Source organism: Rhinopithecus bieti, unplaced genomic scaffold, assembly GCF_001698545.2.
Source record: "Rhinopithecus bieti isolate Rb0 unplaced genomic scaffold, ASM169854v2 scaffold_29855, whole genome shotgun sequence".
NCBI lineage: Eukaryota > Metazoa > Chordata > Mammalia > Primates > Cercopithecidae > Rhinopithecus > Rhinopithecus bieti.
This window is the reverse complement of record NW_016813109.1, coordinates 160,511-184,817: the sequence shown is the minus strand read 5'-3', so window position 1 is coordinate 184,817 and position 24,307 is coordinate 160,511. Positions and strand designations below refer to the sequence as shown.

The window sequence follows — 24,307 nt, the reverse complement described above, 5'->3', positions numbered from 1 at the left end:
ATGGAGAAAACCAGGCTTCGGTGAAGATAGGCAGTCAGAGGCATCTCCAGCCCTTCCAGAACCCAAACTATTCTTCAGTCATCCGGGATATCAGGAGATCAGCTTTCATGTTATCCCTCTTTCTCTTTTGATGACTAAGAAGGCTTCTTTTTTTTTTTTTTTTTGAGCTGGAGTCTCACTCTTGTCACCCAGGCCGGAGTACAATGGCGCGATACCGGCACACACCACCCCCCGTTTCTACTAAAAATACAAAAGTTAGCTGGGCGTGGTGGCACGAGCCTGTAATCCCAGCTATTCTGGAGGCTGAAGCAGGAGAATTGCTTGAACCCAGGAGGCGGAGGTTGCAGTGAGCTAAGATGGCGCCATTGTACCCCAGATTGGGCAACAAGAGCGAAAATCTGCCTCAAAAAAAAAACCAGTCACCATTATTATTATTATGTTTTGCTTATTAGAAAACCAGTACACGATCAGGGCCAGGGTGACTTGGAACACGCTGGAAGAAGGCCACTTCCTCTAGGCAGAGGCAGCCGGGCAGTAGTGCATAGGATTCCAGCCCAGGACACAACCTCCTCAACCACATGGACAGGCCTATAAAAAAAACTCCTCTCAAAAAAGTCAAACAATTTAAAGGTACATAAAAAATGGGCCAGGCACAGTGGCTCATACCTGTAATCCTAGAACTTTGGGAGGCCAAGGTGGGAAAATCACTTGAGCTCAGGAGTTCAAGACCAGCCTGGGCAACATAACTAAACTCTGTCTCTACAAAAAATTAAAAATTATAAAATTGGCCAGCCATAATAGCATGGACCTGTAGTCCCAGCTACTTGGGAGGCTGGGGCAGGAGGATCACTTGAGCCAAGAAGTTCAAGGATTCAGTGAGCTGTGATCACATCACTTCACTCCAACCTAGGCAACAGAGAGAGGTGGCTCAAAAAAATAGAGCCTGGCTCAAAAAACAAACTAAACCAAAGTATAAGCCTCTTATAATCACATTCCCAAAGAAAACCACTGTTAAAAATTTGGTTAACTATTTTGTTTTGTTTTGACAGAATAATAAAATTCAGTTACGGGGAAATTTAACCTGAATGGGAGAACACCGTCTATTTTTAAATTCTCTTCCTCTCTGACCCTACCCAGCCCAATATCACCAAAGGTTCTTAACAACCCAGGAGAAGTCAGTTGCAACTTAATTAGCATATCCTTGGATGGAATCCACTTCAAAGTTGAATCCTCAAGTATCTCAGTCTAACCCTGAAACTTTGATCTTTGTCCCTAGGCAGGGCAAAGCCTAAGGAACTGGGTCCTTCACTCCTGGGGGTGGAGGGGGGTTCTCAGAAATGCAAATTGTTCACTGTTCTGCCACTGTCTCCTCTGTCACCTCTCCAGACCCCAGCCTTTGGATGAGTGGCTTTAACTGGGAGAGGGTTTACAAGTCTGTGTCAGAAAGAGAAGAGCCTTTGGAGAACCCTGAAGAAACACAGAGGACAAAAGACCAGCTTGTTTGCAGTTAGTGTTCTGAAGGGAGTCACAATTCTAGACCAGTGACCATAGCTGGAAGGATTCGCTGAGGTTTTATAGGCCCCCTTAGCTTCCCCATATGTGTTTTGTCGTTTTCTCTTATTTCACAGTAAAACCTATAACAAAAAGGGCTGTTTATCTTGGGGTACATCAAGGAAGAGGGAGATGAGGGTGAAAAATATATCCTTTTCTGCAGCTGGTATTGGGGAACAAAGAATCTGGGGTAGAAGTGGGGGTAGAGATAGTAAATACATAGTAAAGCCACAAAGAAGACTGGGTGCAGTGGCTCACACCTGCAATCCCTGCACTTTGGGAGGCTGAGGCGAGTAAATGGCTTGAGCCCAGGAGTTCAAGACCAGCCTGGGCAACATAAGGAGACTACCACCTCCACAAAAAAATTCAAAAACCAGCTGGGCATGGTGGTGCATGCCCGTAGTACCAGCTACTTGGGAAGCTGAAGTGGGAGGATTGCTTGAGCCCAGGAGGTCGAGGCTGCAGTAAGTCAAGATCATGCCACTGCACTCCAGCCTGGGGAACAGTGATGAACCCTATCTCAAAAAAAAAAAAGCCACAAAGATATGCAGGCTCCAGAAGGTGTCTTCCATCAAAGGAAAGTTCCTGGGCTAAAAAAATAATAATAATAACGACAACAATGACTACCATTTATTGAGCATTTACAATGTGCTGGACGCTTTGCCAAGTGCATTACATGCATTTTCTCATTTAATCCTTTCAACAGTCCTGGGAAGAACAGTTGCCATTGTTATCTTCATTTCACCATTGAGCAAATGCAGTGTAGCTAACTAGCTTGCCCAAGATCACACAGCTAGCAATAAGTGGCAGAATCAGGACCCATGCTCAAAACTGTTTGACCCCAGAGACTAAGTTCATCCCTTCAGGGCAAAATAATTCAATGCTTCAATGACTACTGTCTACCTCCCACCCCCACACCTCAACACATACTCTCCAGGCTTGCTTTCCTCAGCTATCCCAGATGAGTTTGTGGATTTTCATGTTGTCATCTTTCAAGATTCAGGCATCGCTTCCCCTGAGTCTTCTTCCTTCCTGATCTCTCCTCTTGCAGCCCCCTGCAGATGCCCCTGGGGGGCACTACATGTCATGTTTGGTCTCCCCCGCAAGACAAGTGAGGTCCCCCAGGCTGTGCCCTCATCTCTCTCATCTTTGGATCCACTGTGCCCGGCACAGCGCCTGACACACAAGAAGTGCTCCCTGGCACCCCAAGGCTCCGTGAATAGATGTGGCATTCAGGCCAGACAGAGCTGAGCTGCCACGCAGCTCACTCCCTTTCTCACTCCAAATTGGCAGAAGAGAGTGAATGTATTTACAAAAACACCAAGCCAAACAAGACCCTCCCTTCCCTGACACACTGAAGCTGCTCTGGGAACAGACAGGGGTCACCAAATGGTGGCCAGATGGTGACTGTTGCTCCATAACTCCAGGGGCCTGGGGCAAAAGGCTTGGCTGCCCACCTGCTCCCAGGACCTGTGAACGATCCACTTTGTAGGGAAAAACCCAGACAGTTCCCTCCTCCCAAAACCCCTTCTGCAACCAGCTCTCGGAGTGGAGACTCTGCCAGCTCTCACCACATCCTGGGGACTCTTGAAGCCTGGGCTGGAAGTTCTGCAACCTTGCCCCATGTCAATGGCACTTACTTTACCTGACTTCTTCCTTAACAGAGAGGTGTTAATTCTGCAGTATTGACACCAGAGTAGTGGGGTGATCACCCCTGGTAGGCACAGCTGAGCCCTAAAATAACTGAACCCAGACAGAGCAGGGGAGCCCTGGGGCAGAAGGAATGTGGGGAGAGGGGAAGAGGAGCTCCCTTCTACCAGGGAAAACTCTGAGGACACAAGTAACTGGAGGAACAGGGATTTCCTACAGTGTTCCCAAACAAAGAGAGCTGGCGGGGCTTTGGGGAGAGCTCCGTTTCCCTTCGTTTCATTCAGCAGCGGTCTCCTCCTCCCACAGATGTGGGAGGCAACAGGCCCCCAACTGGTTATCAGGCCCTCCAGCATGAGGGCCTTTGTCTCCCCTTAGACATCTAGCTGGCAGGGCGAAGGGCCGACAAATCCTCCCTGACCCTCCCAGCTCTTTGTTATCTCAGAGGGAAGATTACATTTCTGTATGGGGAGGCAAGGTGCCAGGAGGCCTCGGGCAGGACAGAGACAGGCAGAGCTGCCGTCTGACCTCCATTGCCTGGATCAGCTCAGGGCTGCCCTAGGGACACTCTCCCTCTACTGGCCTGGGGCCCTTCCAGAAATGGGAGGGCTGCGTTTCAGAAAGGGGGAGGGGTACAGGAGTGGGACAGAAGGGGAGGTGGGCTGGAAGGATAAAAGCAGCCAACTCTCAATTATTCAGAAGCATGTCTGCAGTGTGTGGACAGCCCATGCCTTCGCTGAGTTTCTCACCTTCTCCGTTCAGCTGCCATCAGCTCTTTCCCTGAGAAGTGGAGGAGGGAACCCTGGCAAGTTGGCCACTTGCTTTCATTTTGGCTTCTTAATGAATCTATAGAGGATTTTTCAGCAGCAGGCCCATGTCCCTCAACACCAAACAAGCATTTAGATCATTCTCTTTCTGCTTAAATCAAGAACGTATTCTTTAGCCTTTTCTTTGAGGTTCAATATACTCCTACAATGGTTCTAAATCATAAGAAAAAGGGGCTTGATTTAAAACCCCTTGTTCTGGGCCAGGCTCATGCCTGTAATCCAAGCACTTTGGGAGGCCAAGGTGGGCAGATTACCTGAGGTCAGGAGTTCGAGACCAGCCTGGCCAACATGGTGAAACCCTGTCTCTACTAAAAATACAAAAATCAGCTGGGCATGGTGGCAGGCGTCTGTAATCCCAGCTACTCAGGAGGCTGAGGCAGGAGAGTCGCTTGAGCCAAGAGGCGGAGGTGAGCTGAGTGAGCTGAGATCATGCCATTGTACTCCAGCCTGGGTGAAAAGAGCAAGACTCCATCTCAGAAAACAAAACAAAACAAAACAAAACCTTGTTTGAGAAGAATTACGGAGAGGAAGGGCAATACACACTCCTTTAGGAACGAAGTAGAAAAATAGTAGCTGGGTGTTAACATTAAATGCTGGATTTTTTTCATGGCTTGTTTTCCCAATCATATTTCCTCAAATTGTATTTCCTCCTCTGGTAAGCCAGGTGGGTTATGCTTAGCAAGTCCATCAATGACAAATATACATGGAAAACCTCCTGAGTGGAATTGTTCAGATGCTTTAGATGAGATCCTTGCCCTAAAGCAGTTTAGAACCCAGTTAGAAAGAAAGCAGAGTAAGGAAAACCACTAACAAAGCTATGGTTAGTATCAACTCAGTGGATAGTCAGAAAGTGAGCAGGTGATCCAGGGACTGACAAAGCTGGGATGGGCAGGGAAGGCCTCTTGGGGGTAGGGTGTGAGTTTGGCCTTACAAGCCTGTGATGAGTATTAATTAAAATGCAGGAGGCCTAATGGGTGGGCAGCTTATTTAGGAGTATAAACCAAACCTGACCAGGAGCTGAAGGGTTAAATGGTGGCTTGTAGGGGAAAACCCTATAAACAGTGGCTGAAGTTCATTTATTCAACAAAGATATGAGTTCTTGTTTCTCATTTTTTGTTTTATATGATTTTGTTTTGAGACAGGGTCTTACTCTGTCGCCCAGGCTGGAGTGTAGTGGCTGATTATAGCTCACTGCAGCCTCAAACTCCTAGGCTCAAGCCATCCTCCTCCTTCAGCCTCCACCTCCAGCTATTTTTTTTTTTTTTCTTTTTTTTTGAGACGGAGTCTTGCCCTGTCGCCCGGGCTGGAGTGCAGTGGCCGGATCTCAGCTCACTGCAAGCTCCGCCTCCCGGGTTTACGCCATTCTCCTGCCTCAGCCTCCCGAGTAGCTGGGACTACAGGCGCCAGCCACCTCGAGCAGCTAGCTTTTTGTATTTTTTAGTAGAGACGGGGTTTCACCGTGTTAGCCAGGATGGTCTCAAACTCCTGACCTCGTGATCCGCCCGTCTCGGCCTCCCAAAGTGCTGGGATTACAGGCTTGAGCCACCGCGCCCGGCCCCTCCAGCTAATTTTTAAAAATATTTTGTAGAGACAAGGGCTCACTTTGTTTCCCAGTCTGGTCTTGAACTTCTGGCTTCAAGTGATCCTCCTGCTTTGGCCACCCAAGGTGCTGGGATTACAGGTGTGAGTTGTAATTTAGTTGTTTATTTATTCATTTGTTCAACAAATACTTATTGAATATTTGCTCTTTGGCCAGTCAAGGAATTTCATGAGTGTCTACTATGTGAATAACACTGTGTTGGCCACTAGTCTGTCACCTACTGGTGGATTAGAAAAATAACGCGAGGACCCTTTTCTTTTTTCTTTTTTTTTTTCTTTTTTTTTGAGACGGAGTCTTGCTCTGTTGCCAGGCTGGGGTACAGTGGCACGATCTCGGCTCACTGCAACCTCCGCCTCCCGGGTTCAAGCGATTCCCCTGCCTCAGCCTCCCCAGTAGCTGGGATTACAGGCAAGCGCCACCATGCCTGGCTTTTTTGTATTTTAGTAGAGGCGGGGTTTCACCTTGTTGGCAAGGATAGTCTCGATCTCCTGACCTCGTGATCCACCTGCCTCGGCCTCCCAAAGTGCTGGGATTACAGGTGTGAGCCACCGCCCCCCCCCAACTCTTTTCTTAAATTAGCCAGGGAGGCGTGGGTGGGGTGGGTGAGGAATTGGGTGGGGGTAACTCATTCAGTATTCAAACTTCTACAAGTTTTGGGGATGAGGTGGGTGATGGTGAGGGAACAGGCCCTGCCACTAACTTACATAGTGACTTCTATTTGTGTAGTATTTTTGGTCCACTGAGAGCTATTATTTTATTTGATTCTTATGATCATCTTGTGAAGGAGTATCAACTGATACTGCTATTTTGATTTTATCAGATACATGATTTGTCCTACATCAAACTTCGTAAATGATGGACAGAAAGGGGGAATCCTTCAGACCTAGTGCTGCTACTTCCCACTCCAACGGTGGCCTCAGCCTGGACTCTCACATCACAGGCCCCACGGAGACTTGGAAAAAATATAGGCTCTTGGCTCCTTCTTGGGACAGCCTGATTCCTCATGTCTGAGCAGGTCCACGAATTTGTATTTTTCAGACGTTCCCTAGAGGACCCGTGTCCATCTGGATTAGGAAACCACTACATTATACCACTCCGCGGCAAGACTCAGGGGGAAGCATTTAGCCACTTTCCTGGGTTCCACAGTACTGGAGGGTGTTCTGAGTGGGCTGTGATTAATTTCCAAACCAACCACACCTCTCCCCTCAACTCCCACTTACTCTTTGCTTCCTAGACGTTCACTTCAGGCTGGAGACTTCTGGAGACCAAAAACATTGCTGTAGAATTTACAGGGTCCAGTTTCCGGTGGCGCACAAAACCTAAATTATGTGGCTGGGGAAAGCTGAGATCCAATGGAAGGGTTTGAGGAGGGGCTGACCTTCTCATAATAAAACCAGCTTGTATTTACTAAGTGTTAACTATGCGCCAGGCCCTCGTTGACCTCTAGACTCTATACGAAAAAGCACTATTATCCCCCTTTCACAGATGGGAAAACCAAGATTTAGAACGCGAAAATCATTCCCCAAGGTGCACAGACTCCAAAGTCCACGCTACCAGGTACAACCTCAAGGCTGCGGCGTCTCTTCACCTGTCCCCCACCCCCCAAACTGCTGCTATGTCTAGGGCCTGACATTCCGGCGCCCTCTGGGACGCGCTCAGATGCAGGGGCGCAAGCGCCAAAGGAGACCAGGCCGCAGGAAGAGAAGGGCAGAGCGCCGGACACCTCGGCCAGCTCGGCCCGCTCGGCCCGCTCCCCCTCCTCTGGGGCCGCGGCTGGGGAACTACAAGGCCCAGCAGGCAGCGGCAGGGGGCGGAGGCGGAGGAGGGACCAGCGCCGGTGGGAGTGAGAGGGCGAGCCCTCGCGCCTCGCCAGCGCACAGCGCTCGGAGCGCTCTTTCGGCCACGGGCGCGGCGTCCTCGGCGGCGGGCGGCAGTGAGCGGGAGCCGGGACGCCGGTGCAGCCGCAGGGCGCGGAGGAACCCGGGCCGTGCAGGCAGCAGGGCCACGTCCGGACGGGACCGAGACTCCGCGTAGCGCATTGCGGCGACCTCGCCTTCCCGGGCCGCGAGCGCGCAGCTGCTCGAAAAACCGCGGAACCCGAGGACTTTTCTCCGGTCCGAGCTCGGGGCGCCCCACAGGGCGCACGGCACCCGTGCTGCAGTCGGGCACGCCGCGGCGCCGGGGCCTCCGCGGAGCGATGGAGCCCGGTCTGCAAGGAGCGTGAGACGCCGCCGCCGCGTTCTGGAGAAGAGGGGCACAAGGTCTGGAGACCCCGGGCGGCGGACGGGAGCCCTCCCCCCGCCCCGCCTCCGGGGCACCAGCTCCGGCTCCATTGTTCCCGCCCGGGCTGGAGGCGCCGAGCACCGAGCGCCGCCGGGAGTCGAGCGCCGGCCGCGGAGCTCTCGCGACCCCGCCAGGACCCGAACAGAGCCCGGGGGCGGCGGGCCGGAGCCGGGAACGCGGGCACACGCCCGCTCGCGCAAGCCACGGCGGACTCTCCCGAGGCGGAACCTCCACGCCGAGAGAGGTAAGAGTCGCGGCGTCCCCGGATCCGGGGTGGGTTTGGCCCCCGGCGCCGGAGCCTCCCGGCTGCGCGCTTTGCCCGCCGCAGCCCAGCCGGGACCGGCGCTTTCCTCCGCTCGCCGCTCGCCGCCTCCACCTCCCGGCTCCCTCTCGGGCGATCCGCGCCCCCGTTGGGTCTCTCCTCCCTTCCCTCCGCCCGCGTCTCCTTCTGCACCCCCTCCCTACGCTCGTCCCGCTGCTCTTCCCGCTGCCCAACTTTTCCGCCAACTCGCGCTCGGGAGCTGGCGAGGCGGCGGCGGCTTCTCGGTGAGTCCTGGGAAGGACAGGCCCGGGGCGAAGGCGGCGAGGCCCGCTGTTTCCTGGACTGGGGAGGAGGGCGGGAGTGGGCGACGAGGTGGGGTGCGTTGTGTGTGTGTTGTGTGTGTGTTGCATTCCACTCCATCTCTTTTTGGTCTTCTTTTGGGGATTCACCCCCAATTCAGCAGGTAGCTTTGGGCTCAACGCTGAAAATTCGGGACATTCCTCAGTCCTTTTCCACCCCTGGGAAAACCTGGGGTCCGGGTTGTGGGCGGATGGGGTAGGGAATGAACTGCAGAGGACGTGGAGGGCTAGGTTAGCTTCTCTTGGAATAGGCTTTAAGGAGGTGTCGTCACCAAATGGCTGAATCTGCTTGAGCTGAGAGCGCAAAACGACTCCGTTTTCCAGAAGGGGTGAGCTTATGACTTGGACGGTCTCCGAAAGGGTCGGAAGTTTGGGGAACGGGAGGACGACCCACAGTCGTTAAGCCGAGGTGTGGGACGGGGGCGGGAGGGCCGTTCCGTCCCAATCTGGTTCCTGGAGGTGGGGGAAGGGATGAGGTTTTTGTCCGGTGCCGTTCACTCGGCAGCGATGCGTAGGCTTCTCTGGCCCAGACCCCTCTGCACCCCGCTTCCCCTCCCGTTATGTTTGGGGTTGGGAGAAAAGGGAGGCTACGACCCATGTTTGCAGAGGAATTTGTGAACCTTGTAGATGGGGTTCATGTAGAACACACACCCCCTATGAAGCAGCCAGACACTTTTTTGGTGGTGGTGGGGCGGGGGGCGGGGGTGTGAAGCTTGTTTCTTGTTCTGGTCCCAGAAGCTATCAACCCGTTTGAAAACATTACCACGATGTCTTTCTCCCCAGCCCTCCCCACCCCATTTTCCAGATGTAACAGCCGCATCTGGTTCCGTTTCACCCCACACGGGTACACCGCAGCCGCATTATTAACTTCCCTCTTCCTCCCCTCCCCCTCCCCCAAATTAAAACTCGGATTCTTCAACTTGTCTTGACCACCTCCCTCCTTAACATTTCTGGAGACTTGGAGATGCGACGTTGAGAAAACAAAGTTCCCTTGGATCCTGAGTTATCCAAGATCTCACTAAGTTAGTTATTCGCCGCTGCTGGTGGGTGGCGGCGGTCGGGGTGCTTTCTGGATTGCGCAGAAAAGAGGCATCTTGGGAGATGGGTCCAAGGTTTTAGGGGGTGGCATTCGCGAACGGTTCATCCGCTAGACTGGGGGGGCTCTTTGGCTGTGCGTCTGGCCAGAACTGGCCTTGACGATGGACGTTTCTGGAACCAAAGCGTTGCTTTCTCTCCCTTGTTTTATAGCTGGAGCTGCGAGAGCGCTTGCCCTGCCCGGAGCCCGCGGTCCCCTTTCGGCCGCCCCTCAGTGGCGTCACGCGCCCCTCCCGAAGCCAGCCCGGTGCGCAGGGCCGGGGGCGTGGGCGACTGCTGCCAGAGGCGCTCCCTGTGTGTTTTTAAGGACTGATTTGGGCCGCATCCCCCGGAAACTAAAGTGGGGCGTTTTACCGTTTAAGTAACGGCTACAGGTTTGAAAGCGGGGGGTTGGATTGTCCAGTTGTGTTTGGTAATAGTCTTTGAGGCAGGAAAGCGCCTTGTGGTCCAAAGTTGCGGGAGGGTGGAGAGAGTCGGTCTCTCTCACCCTCTTCTTTCCAGCCTCTTTCAAATTGAAAACACTTCTCTGGTTTCCTTCTTTGGGCGGTAGTTTTGGAGGCTGTAATGAAATCGCACTTTCTCTAGACGTGGTAATTAAGGTAACTGTTTCCTCCGCAGATGTGCCCTACCCTTTGCACCTCCGGACCAGGGCTTTTTTTGGAGTACTATCTAGCCTTGAGACTGTTTAGCAGAAAGTGGCCATTTTCCTCCCTTGGCCCGGGCTCCCGGTTTCCTCCCTGAGGCTTGTTTAAAAGCGAAGTAGGAGGGCCCCGTGGGACGCGCCTTGGTCTGGTTAATAACCCCCACGCCCGGGTCATCCACCTTCCTCTCGGTGACCGAGGTTCAGCAGCCTCTGCTATTGCCGTCCCGTCTGTGCCGAGGGCCTGCCTCCCTAATGACTTGTTTACATATCCTACCCCCAGTGGATTAGGAGAAGCTGCGGGGCTGCCCCTGACCCTCCGAGTGCAGGGTGTTTGGGGACCCAGAGGCTGCTGGGGCCTGACTCCAGCTGGGAGGGTTATGAACTGCATCAGTGACGAGCTCCTTGAAATATCTGTTGCATTTACTCTTAGTCATAGCTGAGTGTCAGCTTTTTAGTGAGGTTCATCCAGATTGAGAGCCACTTGGACTTCACTGCCTGCTTTTCCAAACATGCCTGCAGAAATGCTCATTTTCCAGGTATTTTTCCCAAGACGGATTCGGGCCAGAGTGGGCACCACTTGAACAATCTTAGGGTGCTTCTTTTCCTTGACCTCTGGCCATGGAGGATGTTAGAAAGTTCCATTAGGTGGCCCTTTGATAGCCAGGCAAGCAAAGGCTCAGAAAGAAATGGCGAAGTGTCCCCCACTCCCTAGGGGCAGAGGATTAGATACGTTGGTGCATCCCTTAGGCTGGGCTAGCTTTATTCCTGGTGGACTCCAGAGGGCAAGAAAATTGAATTGAACACTGGGTAGGCAGACTCAAGCCTTAGAAACCAAGGAAAATCCATGGGTTTTGCTTTTAGTGGTGTGCTCTTTGTTTTCAATATTGACCTGAAACAAGACTCCTAAAATGGGAGACTTGCTGGTGTGAACTTGGGGGTTTAGCAGCCAGCTTCTCCAAAGGCTTTTTTCTTGCCTCCGTTTCTAAAGTGTCTTTTGTCAAAATGGCTGTTAGTTACAGAACATCCTAGCAAAGTTTGAGCCTGTTGCTGCTGGAGGAAAAGGCGTTAGAATTGATTCAAATGTCTTATTTTGAAAGGGCCTCACATCACTTGATGAATTTAATTTCCTCCTGGGAAATTTGTGTCTTGCATTTGTCTTCCCCAGAGCTTTGTAAAAGGCCTGAACGCACCAGGGACTGGTGGGAGTCCAGATGCAGAGCTTTAGAGAAGATTCTGATGTTTCCAGAGAGGATGAAATGTCAGACTTGGGCTAGGATATTTGTTTTTCCCCCTAAGGTTGCACCTACTTTAAACAGAAATTCCCTCCTCACCATTTCTCTCTCTCTTGCAATGAAAGAAACCATGTTTAGGGCCCTCTCTCCCATTTAATAGCACTCACCTGGATGAACTATCCCAAGAATGTGGTGGGGTTCCACTCGTAGTACATCCTGTCTTCTAGATTATGTGCAGCAGTTGTGTTGGCCAGGCTGGTCTTGAACTCCTGACCTCAAGCGATCCGCTGGCTTCGGCCTCCCAAAATGCTGGGATTACAGGTGTGAGCCACCGTGCTTGGCCACTTATTGCTAATTTTTTATATGTCTTTTACTTCCAAGGACATGTAGACACTTTTTTTTTTTTTAACGGAGACTCAAAAAATAAGCATTTCTCTTGGACCAACTAAAATTTTGCAAGCTGAGCTGAGTAATTTTCTCCATATATTTATTAAGTACTTGCCCCCTGCCCTCTCAACATGTGAATAGAGAATGCTCACTTTGGGGAAGAAATAAGTCTTATTCCCATCTGAAGGGAATAATGTTTTGGTATTACTTCCTTAATTCTGAAGAACCAAGTTGTCCAGAAATTTTCTCGGTACTCTTTGGACTAGAGTTTGGCTGGTTAACAAGCGATACTAGCTAGTTGCTTCTCTCTGATATTCTCAGCCTCTTTTTCTGGAGGAGTGTCAGTATCTGTATCAGTTTCTTTTCATCAGCTCTGTTTTTTCCTTCATTCACTTACTCATCCAGTTAACAAACATGTTGGCATCTCCTGTGTACATACTAGGTGCAGAGGTATTAGCAAAGGTTAGGGAGGCACAGACCCTGCTCTGAAGGAGCCTGCAGTTTCATGGGGAGAGAAGAGAATGAAGAACATAAATAACAATCATATAATATGACCTAAGTGCCATGTGAGAGGGGCTAGTAATGTGGTTTGCGAATTTGGAGGAATGAAATCCTCCAGCTAGAAGGCCCAAGAAAGTCTTATGGAAGAGACAGCTTCTTAAGGTCGGGTTCAGAGAAAAGGGAAGGCCTGGCCTGTTGCAGAACAAGGAAGGGCAAAGAAGAAAGTCTTACACAGAGGCATGGAGGTTGCTTTGAGCTGTGGTGCCCTATAGAAATAGAACATGAGGCAGTGCGCGGTGGCTCAAGCCTGTAATTCCAGCACTTTGGGAGGCCAAGGCGGGCGGATCACGAGGTCAGGAGATCGAGAACATCCTGGCTAACACGGTGAAACCCCGTCTCTACTAAAAATACAAAAAATTAGCTGGGCATGGCGGCGGGCGCCTGTAGTCCCAGCTGGTTGGGAGGTTGAGGCAGGAGAATGGCGTGAACCCGGGAGGTGGAGCTTGCAGTGAGCCGAGATCGCGCCACTGCACTCCAGCCTGGGCGACTGAGCGAGACTCCGTCTCAAAAAAAAAAAAAGAAATAGAACATGAACAGTTGGGCGAAGTGGCTCATGCCTATAATCCCAGTATTTTGGGAGGCCAAGGCAGGCGGATTGCTTGAGCCCATGAGATGGAGATGAGCCTGGGCAACATGGTGAGACCCTGTCTCTACCAAAAAATACACAAATTAGATGAGTGTGCTCATGTTTTCTGGTAGTCCCAGCTGTTCAGGAGGCTGAGGTGGGAGGATCACTTGAGCCTAGGAGGCAGAGGCTGCAATAAGCTGTGATTGCACCACTGCACTCCCGCCTGGGGGACAGAGGAAGACCCTGTTTAAAAAAAAAAAAAACAAAGCCAGGCACAGTGGCTCATGCCTGTAATCCCAGCCTTTTGGGAGGCCAAGGCGGGTGAATCACCTGAGGTCAGGAGTTCAAGACCAGCGTGGCCAACATGGTGAAACCCTGTCTCAAAAATAAAAAAATTAGCCAGGCTTGGTGGCTCATGTCAGTAATCCCAGCTACTTGGGAGGCAGAAGAATTATTTGAACCCGGGAGGCAGAGGTTCAGCCGAGATTGCGCCATGCAACTCCAGTCTGAGTGACAGAGCAAGACTCCGTCTCAAAGAAAAAAAGAAAGGAAGAAAGAAATATAACATTATAACATGAGCTATGTGTACTTTCAGATTTTCTAGAAGCCACATTGGAAATTAAGTTAAAAGAAAGAAACAGGTAATTTTTTTTTTTTTTTGAGACGGAGTCTTGCTCCGTTGCCAGGCTGGAGTATAGTGGCGCAATCTCTGCTCACTGCAACCTCTGCCTCCTGGGTTCAGCAATTCTGCTGCCTCAGCCTCCCGAGTAGCTGGGTCTACAGGCGCATGCCACCACACCCAGCTAATTTTTGTATTTTGAGTAGAGATGGGGTTTCACCATGTTGACCGGGATGGTGTCAACCTCTTGACCTCGTGATTCGCCCACCACAGCCTTCCAAAGTGCTGGGATTACAGGCGTGAGCCACCGCGCCTGGCCGAAATTTGTTTTTTAATTAACTTGTTTAGATTTTAATAATTTATTTAACTGTATTTCCAAAATATTATCATTTCAACATGTAATCAAATATAGAAATTATTGATGAGATACTTTACATTTTTTTCATAACAAGTTTTTAAGATGCGGTGTATACTTTTTACTTCTAGCATATCTGTTAGCACCAGCCACATTTCAAGTGTGCAGTGGCCACCGTGTGGGCCACAGGTCCAGAATATAAGACATGAAGATGGGGAGTGAGAAATGCCTTTGGAAAGGTTGGAAGTTCCTGTCCTCCTGCTGCCAATTACCAAATCTCCTGAGAGTGCTATCAAAGAGTGACTCAAAGCACTACACAATGAGAATTATAAATATCTTAATATTGTATGTGAAATACAAATACATACTTCCCACACCAACCATTTGAGCCTCGTAATCACCTGTGATGTAGCTTCCAAGTGGGAAACTGAGGCTTAGAACGGTTAAGTGACTGTCCCAGGGTGGCAGGATCACAAATGTCCCAGGGTGGCAGGATCTCAAATGGAAAGGCATGAATTTATGCTGTCTCCAGCGGACAAGAATGAAAAGACTCAGGCTGGGCGTGGTGGCTCATGCGTGTAATCCCTGCACTTTGGGAGGCCAAGGTGGGTGGATATCTTGAGCTCAGGAGTTCATTACCAGTATGGGCAACATGGTGAGACCCCATTTTTTTTTTTTTTTGAGCCGAAGTCTCGCTCTGTCGCCCAGGCTGGAGTGCAGTGGCCAGATCTCAGCTCACTGCAAGCTCCGCCTCCCGGGTTCACGCCATTCTCCTGGCTCAGCCTCCCAAGTAGCTGGGACTACAGGCGCCTGCCACCTTGCCCGGCTAGGTTTTTTTTTTTTGTATTTTTTAGTAGAGACGGGGTTTCACCGTGTTAGTCAGGATGGTCTTGATCTCCTGACCTCGTGATCCACCTGTCTCGGCCTCCCAAAGTGCTGGGATTACAGGCTTGAGCCACCGTGCCCAGCCGGTGAGACCCCATTTTTAAAAAACATACAGCAACTTAGCCCAGCTGCTTGGGAGGCTGAGGTGGGAGGATCACTTGAGTCTGGGGGATGGAGGTTGTAGTGAGTCGAGATCGTGCCACGGCACTCTAGCTTGGGTGATAGAGCAACACTCCGTCTCAGAAAGAATAAAAAGACTTGGCCATGAATTCGTCAGATAGTTTTCCTTACATAATTTTTGGACAAGGAGATCTGACATTCACAGAAGGCTTTTCTCTTAGAAGTGGGAGAGCTGCAAGGTCACGGTGGTCCATCCAGCCCCTACTGTCTCACCAGACACTGTCCACCCTTTATGTTGGATCAGTACTCCAGTGAGAAGACAGCAGGCACTTTCACCCATGCAGCCCGTTCAGTCTTCATAACCACCTGTGATGGAGGCAGGGCAAGTAATTCAGCCCCTTCTGACGAGTGGGAAACTGAGATCTGCCCCTTCTCTCCTCCCCACCGAGGACCTCTGCATGCAGGCGTGAATCCCGGGAGCCTGGCTGATATTGGAGAGGCAGGACGGGGGGAACCAGCTGCAGGGTCTTGGAGGAAGCTGCTGTGTACATCTGCAAGGCTGCAGGTCACATCTGTCAAGCAGTGAAGGAAGGAAACTGTTCCTAAGGGATTGGAAAAATTCATTAATTAGTAGAATGAGAAACTGAGGTGAAGGAGGAGGTGACAGGGTCCAGACAGCATGTGGACTAGTGGCCTGTCACTGTGCTTTTTGCAGGCGGGTGGCATGGGGTGTATGCTCACTTCTTATTCCAGGAGTTGGTGCCAGGAGGCCAGGTTTTCTTAACATCCTTGTTTTACAGATGTCAAACTTGAGGGCCAGAGGGGTAGGAGAGGAAGAGACTTTTTGCACCTTTTTTGGGAAAGAACAAGAGGGAAGCTGGCAGATGAATTTGCAGTGCATTGACCAGGGAGCTGAGAGAGGGCGGTCTGTAGCCAGCCCACACCTGGGAGGAGGTGGCAGGTTTTTCTGGGGGCAGAGTGGCCAAGTCCAAGCAAGCTTAACCATCTCAACATGACATCACTCTTCCCCGTTGGAACCTGAGAACTTTTTCAGTACTCTGGCATTTACCATGGGACCTGGGTTTTCTTGGTCAGGTATGCATTTCTGGGTGACAGGCCTGCATCAGGTATATCTTTGGGATGTAGTGAGATGTGGAATATGGGTTTAGGGGTATCCTCTGGCAAGCACTGCTTCTATCCCAGATCTGGGAATGTGCCCCATGCAGTGTCCTAGATGGCCCATCTGTGGTCTGCTTCCAAGGGTCTTTCTTTTAGTTAGTTGGTTTTGAGACAGGATCTCACTCCGTCACCCAGGCTGGAGTGCAGTGACACAATCTCAGCTCACTGCAACCTCCATCTCCCGGATTCAAGCAATTCTCAGATTCAAGCAATTCTCATGCCTTAGCCTCCTGAGTAGCTGAGATTACAGGTATGCACCACCAAGCCCAGCTAATTTTTGTAGATTTGGTAGACGAGGAATTTCACCATGTTGGCCAGTCTGGTCTTAACTCCCGACCTCAGGTGATAACCCGCCTCAGCCTTCCAAAGTCCTGGGATTATAGATGTGAGCCACCACACCCTGGCACAAGGGTCTTTTGACCAACGGAACTGCAAATCAAGGCTCTTTTTTTTTTTTTTTGAGACGGAGTCTCGCTCTGTCACCCAGGCTGGAGTGCAGTGGCCGTATCTTAGCTCACTGCAAGCTCTGCCTCCCGGGTTTATGCCATTCTCCTGCCTCAGCCTCCGGAGTAGCTGGGACTACAGGCACCCGCCACCTCGCCCGGCTAGTTTTTTGTATTTTTTAGTAGAGACGGGGTTTCACCGTGTTAGCCAGGATGGTCTCAATCTCCTGACCTCGTGATCCACCCGTCTCGGCCTCCCAAAGTGCTGGGATTACAGGCTTGAGCCACCGCTCCCGGCCACAATCAAGGCTCTTTTGTTACCAGAGTTACCTTGGATTTGCCCGTATCTACTTGGTTTGGAGAAATTGAGTTTGCATCAGATGGAGTTAGGCTTGATCAGTCCCTTATTTACTTCCTCCCACCATGTCCTCTAATATCCAAAAACTTTGAGTCACTATTACATGCTAGCTACATTTCCTTGGGTAAAGTACTTAACCTCTTTGAGCCTCAGTTTCTCCATTGCTTAAAAGAAATAATGAAACTTATCCCCCATAAATTTATAGTGAGGAATAAATGAAGTTTTATAGTTCTAAATTAGTTCTTCTTAGGGCATCTGTGGTACACAGTGGGTGTTCAGTATTCATTTCATTTTGTCTTTTTTTTTTTTTTTTGAGACAGAGTCTCCCTCAGTCACCCAGGCTGGAGTGCAGTGGCGCTATCTCGGCTCACTGCAAGCTCCACCTCCCGGGTTCACGCCATTCACCTGCCTCAGCCTCCCAACCAGCTGGGACTACAGGCGCCTGCTGCCACGCCTGCCTAATTTTTTGTATTTTTAGTAGAGACGGGGTTTCACCGTGTTAGCCAGGGTGGTCTTGATCTCCTGACCTCGTGATCCGCCCGCCTTGGCCTCCCAAAGTGCTGGGATTACAGGCGTGAGCCACCGCGCCCGGCCTCATTTTGTCTTTTCTAATTCCTTTGGTAAATTTAGAAAAATGAAATTTCGAGAAATGTTTACTTCTCTTTTGATTTGAAATCATTAAAACATTTTAGTAAGCCTTGGGAGCGAGCTAGTGGTGTGGCATGTGTATCCCGCTGGCCAAGCACATGTGAATGAAGCCAAGAATCCAGGGGCTTTTCTGCCAGCCAGCACTGACTCACTTGCAAGGGGCCCTGCCTGGCTCGGGGGAGGCAGGGCTGAAGTACCACATTAGGGCATGTTCCGGGGAAGTAGATTCTCTGAATAACTTGGATGGCTCCCTGGAGCATTTAGGACAGAAGCCACCTGGAAGATAGAGATGGTCACCCCCACGTAGCCCTGACAGTGCCCAGAAAGTCTTGTCACTTGGTAGATGTTAACAGCTATGATCTGTTCTTTAAGACCCTGGGGAGTTTTAAATTTTACCCCTCCAGACTTGAGAAGGGTAAAGGGCTGCAGATTCTGTTCTTTTAACTGGGGCCAGTGTGAGCCATCTTCGACTCAGTGCTTGCAACAGCCCTTGATTCTGCAGTGGGACCTCCTAGGACCTTTTGCCCCCCGCAACTTCTGAACTCACATCTGTCAGACGTCACTTGTCATCTTCCAGCATCAGGGAGAACTGGATCCCTCCTGGCTCCACACTCTTAGGCTCTTTGTAAGTAGCTCTCTCCGCAAGGGAGGCTGGTAGAACTATGGATGTGATTCATACAATTTTAGAGACAAAAAGAAAGTACCCAGGAAGTCATTTATTTCAGCTGCTTCATTGCATAAGTCAGGGAGTTGAGCATCGAGTCCAGCAGCTACTAACTAGTTATCTCTGTACTTGGCTTCCATTTGCTAGTCCTTAGCTTGTTCCATGATTCTTCATTGCCCCTTATTTCTCACCAGAGGGACTGGTTGGCCCTAGATGGAGTGGTCTTTTTTAAATTTTCTTTTTATTTTTTTTTTTTTTTTTTTTTTTTTGAGACAGAGTCTCGCTCTGTCACCCAGGCTGGAGTGCAGTGGCACGATTTCTGCTCACTGCAAGCTCCACCTCCAGGGTTCACGCCATTCTCCTGCCTCAACCTCCCAAGTAGCTGGGACTACAGGCGCCCGCCACCACGCCCGGCTAATTTTTTTTTGTATTTTAGTAGAGACGGGGTTTCACCGTGTTAGCCAGGATGGTCTCGATCTCCTGACCTCGTGATCCACCCGTCTCGGCCTCCCAAAGTGCTGGGATTACAGGTGTGAGCCACCGCGCCCGGCCTTTTTAATTTTTTGAGACAGAGTCTCACTCTGTCACCTAGGCTGGAGTGCAGTGTCGCTATCTCGGCTCACTACAACCTCTGCCTCCTGAGTTCAAGCAGTTCTCCTGTCTTAGCCTCTTACAGGTGTGCACCACCACGCCCAGCTAATTTTTGTATTTTTAGTAGAGATGGGGTTTCACCATGGCCAGGCTGGTCTCAAACTCCTGGCCTCAAGTGATGCTCCTGTCTCGGCCTCCCAAAGTGCTGGGATTATGGGATGCACCACCGCACCCAGCCAGGACTGATAATCTAATCATTGTTGGGGTAGATTCACAGTTTTCTTCTGAACGCCTTAGTAAGTCCATGCTTTAAGCAGCCACCACGTGGCATGCTTTACCTTCTGTTTCTCCTTGCCTCTTCCCTACCTGGACCCTCCTAACTTTTGGGGTTTTTTTTCTTTCCCCAGGGTCAGTTTGAAAAGGAGGATTGAGCTCACGGTGGAGTATTCATGGAGGTGTGGAAACTTGTCACCAACCTCTAAGTGCAGAACTGGGATGTGGAGCTGGAAGTGCCTCCTCTTCTGGGCTGTGCTGGTCACAGCCACGCTCTGCACCGCTAGGCCGTCCCCGACCTTGCCTGAACAAGGTAAGGTACTGGCTGGGGGCAGCCTGGACTCCTGGGCCTGGAGAACAGGATGGGCTGGGATGGAGGTGATATGGTTGCAGGTAATGTGGTCAACAGGGAAGGCTCCTTCCCAGGTGGAGCAAAGAACTCCCTTCCTGCAGGAGAAACTCTCAAGATAACTTGGGTTGGTTCTGGTCTGGTTATAAACAGAACTGACTTCATCAGAGGTTGGGGTCATGAAGCCTGGTGACATCCATTTACCTGAGTTGACATGTTTGTGGGAGTTAATTTATGCTTTTCTCTTTCTGAAGAAAGAATATCTGATTAGGACCCTAGTGTCACACTTTAACCTAGGTGATGTATAAGATGCAGCTGGTGGTGCCGTGGGGAGGGAATGACCTTTGAATTTGGATGTAGAAGTTGGGTCGGAGTACAGGGGATGTTGTAGGAGGTGAGAGCTTGCTAAAGACTTCTGGCTCCTAGAAAATTGTTCCAGAGCCACATCTTTGCCAGGCATGGTGGGTCACACATGTAACCCCAGCACTTTGGGAGGCTAAGGCAAGAGGATCACTTGAGGCCAGGAATTCCAAGATCAGCCTAGGCAATATAGCGAGACCCCATCTCTACAAAAAAAAGGAAATTAAATGGGTGTGGTGGTGCACGCTGCTAGTCCCAGCTACTTGTTACTTAGGAGGCTGAAACGGGAAGATTGCGTGATCCTGAGTTGAGGCTGTGGTGAGCTATGATTGCACTACTGCGCTCCAACCTGGATTAAAAAAAGGCACATCTTCTATAAGGGTCAGCAGTCATGGCTCCATGCCTGCGTTTTCCTATCCTTGATTGTGTCTCACAGGTCCTGTCTGGGGGCTTGCCAAGTGGTTTGCTTTGGATAGGTAGTGTTTGAGGAGTTTTGAAGTGACTGAGACCCAGGAAGCATGAAGGAGCATGGAGACCTATGGTGTGTTGGAAATTCAGAGCCATCATTGGTAACAGGAAGGACTTACCCGACCATTCTTGGGATCTGTTTGAGCTGTGAAAAGGCCTCTTGGGAGATTGCAGGTACAGCATACCTGGTGGCTTTCGAGGGACTTTGAAAACTAATGTATGGGCATTTCTGCTGCCAGGGGATAATGTGGTTTGTGACTCAGTGGCTGGTCACTCAGAGAAGGTTGACACAGTGGGTGAAAGGTTGGAGGTGCACGTGATGGGGTGGCTGTGTTCAAAAGGCTGCCACTCAGCTGGCCAGGGACCTATTTGAATGATGAGTTATGGGTGAGAATATGTGTCCCCTGGATGGAGTTGGGAATGAACAGGAAAAGTTGTGTGAGACTTTAGAAGGTACAGTGTCTAGAGCAGGAATATTCATGTTGCTGTCAGTAACAGAACTGAAGGCAAGGTCTGAACTGGAGCACAGTGGAGACCCAAAGTGGGAGAGACTGTGTCTGCCCACAGGGAGTTTATGGTCAGGAGGGGATGGGCAAGTACAGGGATAAGTAACACAAGACGGACTGTGTTTAAACCACCCAGTGAAATTACAACCAAAGGTGATGGGAATGCAGAGGAAGAGGGGAACAGAGAGCACCTGAGATGGGCCTGAGTTCAGAAGGGGAAAATGAAGGGCCCTCCAGGTTGAACAGCATGAGTATTCAGAGGCAGCATGTATATGGTTTATGGAGAACTGTTTGCCTGGTGAGTAGATAGTTGGGAAGCAACACTTGGAAAAATTAGATTGAGTTAGCATATGGAAAGCTTAATGCCCTGCCAAGAAAACTATATTTAGGGCCAGGCGCGGTGGCTCACGTCTGTAATCCCAGCACTTTGGGAGCCTGAGGCGGGTGGATCATAAGGTCAAGAGTTCCAGACCATCCTGCCTAACACAATGAAACGCCGTCTCAAGTAAAAATACAAAAAAATTAGACAGGTGTGGTGGCAGGCACCTGTAGTCCCAGCCATTCGGGAGGCTGAGGCAGGAGAATGGCATGAACCTGGGAGCTGGAGCTTGCAGTGAGCCAAGATCGCGCCACTGCACTCCAACCTGGCTAGCAGAGCAAGACTCTGTCTCAAAAAAAAAAAAAAGAAGAAAACTATACTTAGGCCAGGCGTGGATTATGCTGGTAATCCCAACACTTTGGGAAGCCAAGGCAGGAGGATTGCTTGAGCCAAGAAGTTTAAGACCAACCTGGGCAACATAGTGAGACCTGTGTCTACAAAAAATAGGAAAATTAGCCAGATGTGGTGGCATATGCCTGTAGTCCAGCTACTAGGAAGGCTGAGGTGGGAAGATCACTTGAACCTGGGAGGTGGAGGTTGCAGTGAGCCATGATCATGCCACTTCACTTCAGCCTGGGTGACAGAGTGAGACTCTGTCTCACAAAAAAAAAAAGAAAAAGAAAACTAGACTTAAATGGGTAGATGTTGGGAAACTTGAAAAGTTTTTTTTTTTTTTTTTTTTTGAGACGAAGTCTCGCTCTGTTGCCCAGGCTGGAGTGCAGTGGCCTGATCTCAGCTCACTGCAAGCTCCGCCTCCCGGGTTCACGCCATTCTCCTGCCTCAGCCTCCCGAGTAGCTGGGACTACAGGCGCCCGCTACCTCGCCCGGCTAGTTTTTTGTGTTTTTTTAGTAGAGACGGGGTTTCACCGTGTTAGCCAGGATGGTCTCGATCTCCTGACCTCGTGATCCGCCCGTCTCGGCCTCCCAAAGTGCTGGGATTACAGGCTTGAGCCATCGCGCCCGGCCACTTGAAAAGTTTTGTGCAAGTAGTGTCACAATCGGCTTTCAGAAAGTTAATTTGGCAGCTCAGTGTGGATGGCTAGGGGGAAAGAGTGAGGTGCACCTGTGTTTGCACCCTGCTCTGCCACTTAATAGCTGCATTATTTACTTCAACAAACTACTCAAACATGGTACGCCGCAGTTTGCTCATCTGTAAAACGGAGATAAATAATAAAGGGTTAAGTGGGATAATCCAGATGAAGCACTTCCAAGTAAGGTGTTAGTAGTTGTTACTGCTGCCACCGCTGCTGCCAGAAGGACGAGGTTGAAGGTTGTTTTGAGTGTCTGGCTAGAGGAAGTGCAGGTACTGACCAGGATGGGGACTGGGAGATGATAAAGGAAGGAAAAAGTAGTAAAGACACTACAGCAATAGCATCTGTGGGTTTAAGTAGGTTGGGTGTCAACTCTGGGCAACTGGAGACTAAGATGAGAGTGTAAAGGGAGGTTTGAGGGGAGTTGAGATTTGAATCCGCAAATTGTAGACAGCAATAAAGGAGTCAAAGTGCAACGAGGACCTGATTGAGGTTTGAGAATGTGAATTTATGATGGATCCTAAAGTACTTTCTTTTTTTTGCAGCCCAAGAAGGGAGATGTGGGTCTCGGGCCTGGCCGCTTGTGAGCCAGCCCGACGGGATGAGTACAAGGAACTTTGTAGGACCAGAGTGAGGGTGCTAGTAGAGGAGGGCGGTGTCATGGAAGCTGCTGGGGCAGGGTGGAGGCTGGAACCTGGCGGCTGAAGGTCTTGATGAGCACAAAGTACTGGCCCTGTGAACAGAAGAAAGGGAGGAAGAGAGGTGGATGGGGCTCTTAGGAGGCCATGTACCCAGGAAGACTGACATTAAATGACCATTTTTTAAAAATCAACTTAACTGGCAAAGGCACAGTGGCTCCCACCTGTAATCCCAGTACCTTGGGAGGCAGAGGCAGGAGGATCACTTGAGCCCAGGAGTTTAAGATCAGCCTGGGCAACATAGCAAGACCTCATCTTTATAAAAAATAAAAAAGTTAGCTGAATGTGGTGGTACACGCCAGTAGTACCAGCTCTTTGGGAGGCTGAGGCAAAAGGATCACTTGTGCCCAGGAGTTTGAGGCTATAGTGAGCTGTAATTGCCTCACTGCATTCTACCCTGAGTGACAGAGCAAGACCCCGTCTCTAAAAAAAAGTGGGTTTTGTTTGTTTGTTTTTCTTAAAGAGACAGAGTTTCGCTCTGTTACCCAGGCTGGAGTGCAGTGCCATGATCTTGGCTTACTGCAACCTCTGCCTCCTGGGTTCAAGTGATTCTCCTGCCTCAGCCTCCTAAGTAGCTGGAATTACAGGTTCTCGCCACTATGCCTGGCTAACTTTTATATTTGTAGTAGAGATGGGTTTCGCCATGTTGGCCAGGCTGGCCTTGAACTCCTGACCTCAAATGATCCACCCACCTTGGCTTCCCAAAGTGCTGGGACTATAGGTGTGAGCCACCGTACCTGGCCAAACCAACTTAATTTAGGTATAGCTTACCCACTATAAAATACAACTGTTTTAAGTGCATAGTTTGATGTGTTTTGATAAATGTCTACACCCTGTGTAACTATTACCCCAATCAAGAGATGAAACATTTTCCTCAGTCCATCCCATATTTGTTGGGTCACCTGTATTTGGGTTAACAGTTTGGGCTATTAATAAAACTGCTGTGAACCTTCATGTGCAAGCCTTTGTGGGCACACATTTTCCTTGGACTGCCCTGGTTTTGATTTTGGCTCCACACCTTACTGACTGTTGGCTCTTGGGAAAGTTCCTCTTTGTGCCCTTTTATAAAATATATTGATAAAAGGCCGGGCGCGGTGGCTCAAGCCTGTAATCCCAGCACTTTGGAAGGCCGAGGCGGGTGAATCACCAGGTCAGGAGATCGAGACCCTCCTGGCTAACACGGTGAAACCCCGTCTCTACTAAAAATACAAAAAAAAAACTAGCTGGGCGCGGTGGCGGGCGCCTGTAGTCCCAGCTACTCGGAGGCTGAGGCGGGAGAATGGTGGGAACCCGGGAGGCGGAGCTTGCAGTGAGCCGAGATCGCGCCACTGCACTCCAGCCTGGGCGACACAGTGAGACTCCGTCT

The 24,307-nt window shown here is 50.3% G+C and overlaps 1 protein-coding gene across 14 annotated transcripts in view; it reads left to right on the top strand.

Annotated features, from left to right (window-relative positions):
- The first annotated feature begins 7,282 nt into the window (after window positions 1-7,282).
- FGFR1 (fibroblast growth factor receptor 1) overlaps window positions 7,283-24,307 on the top strand; it is a 65,434-nt gene continuing 48,409 nt past the window's right edge. For 4 of the 14 annotated variants that reach the window (XM_017847641.1, XM_017847640.1, XM_017847639.1 and 1 more), the window contains exons 1-2: window positions 7,564-8,152; window positions 19,285-19,463. In XM_017847641.1, the coding sequence (XP_017703130.1) occupies window positions 19,373-19,463 (91 nt within the window). In that variant the 5' untranslated portion in view covers window positions 7,564-8,152; window positions 19,285-19,372. Of the gene's footprint in view, window positions 8,153-8,225; window positions 8,455-8,834; window positions 8,859-18,072; window positions 18,248-19,284; window positions 19,464-24,307 lie in introns of those variants that run through there. The other 10 variants (XM_017847645.1, XM_017847633.1, XM_017847638.1 and 7 more) reach the window with 8 other exon arrangements.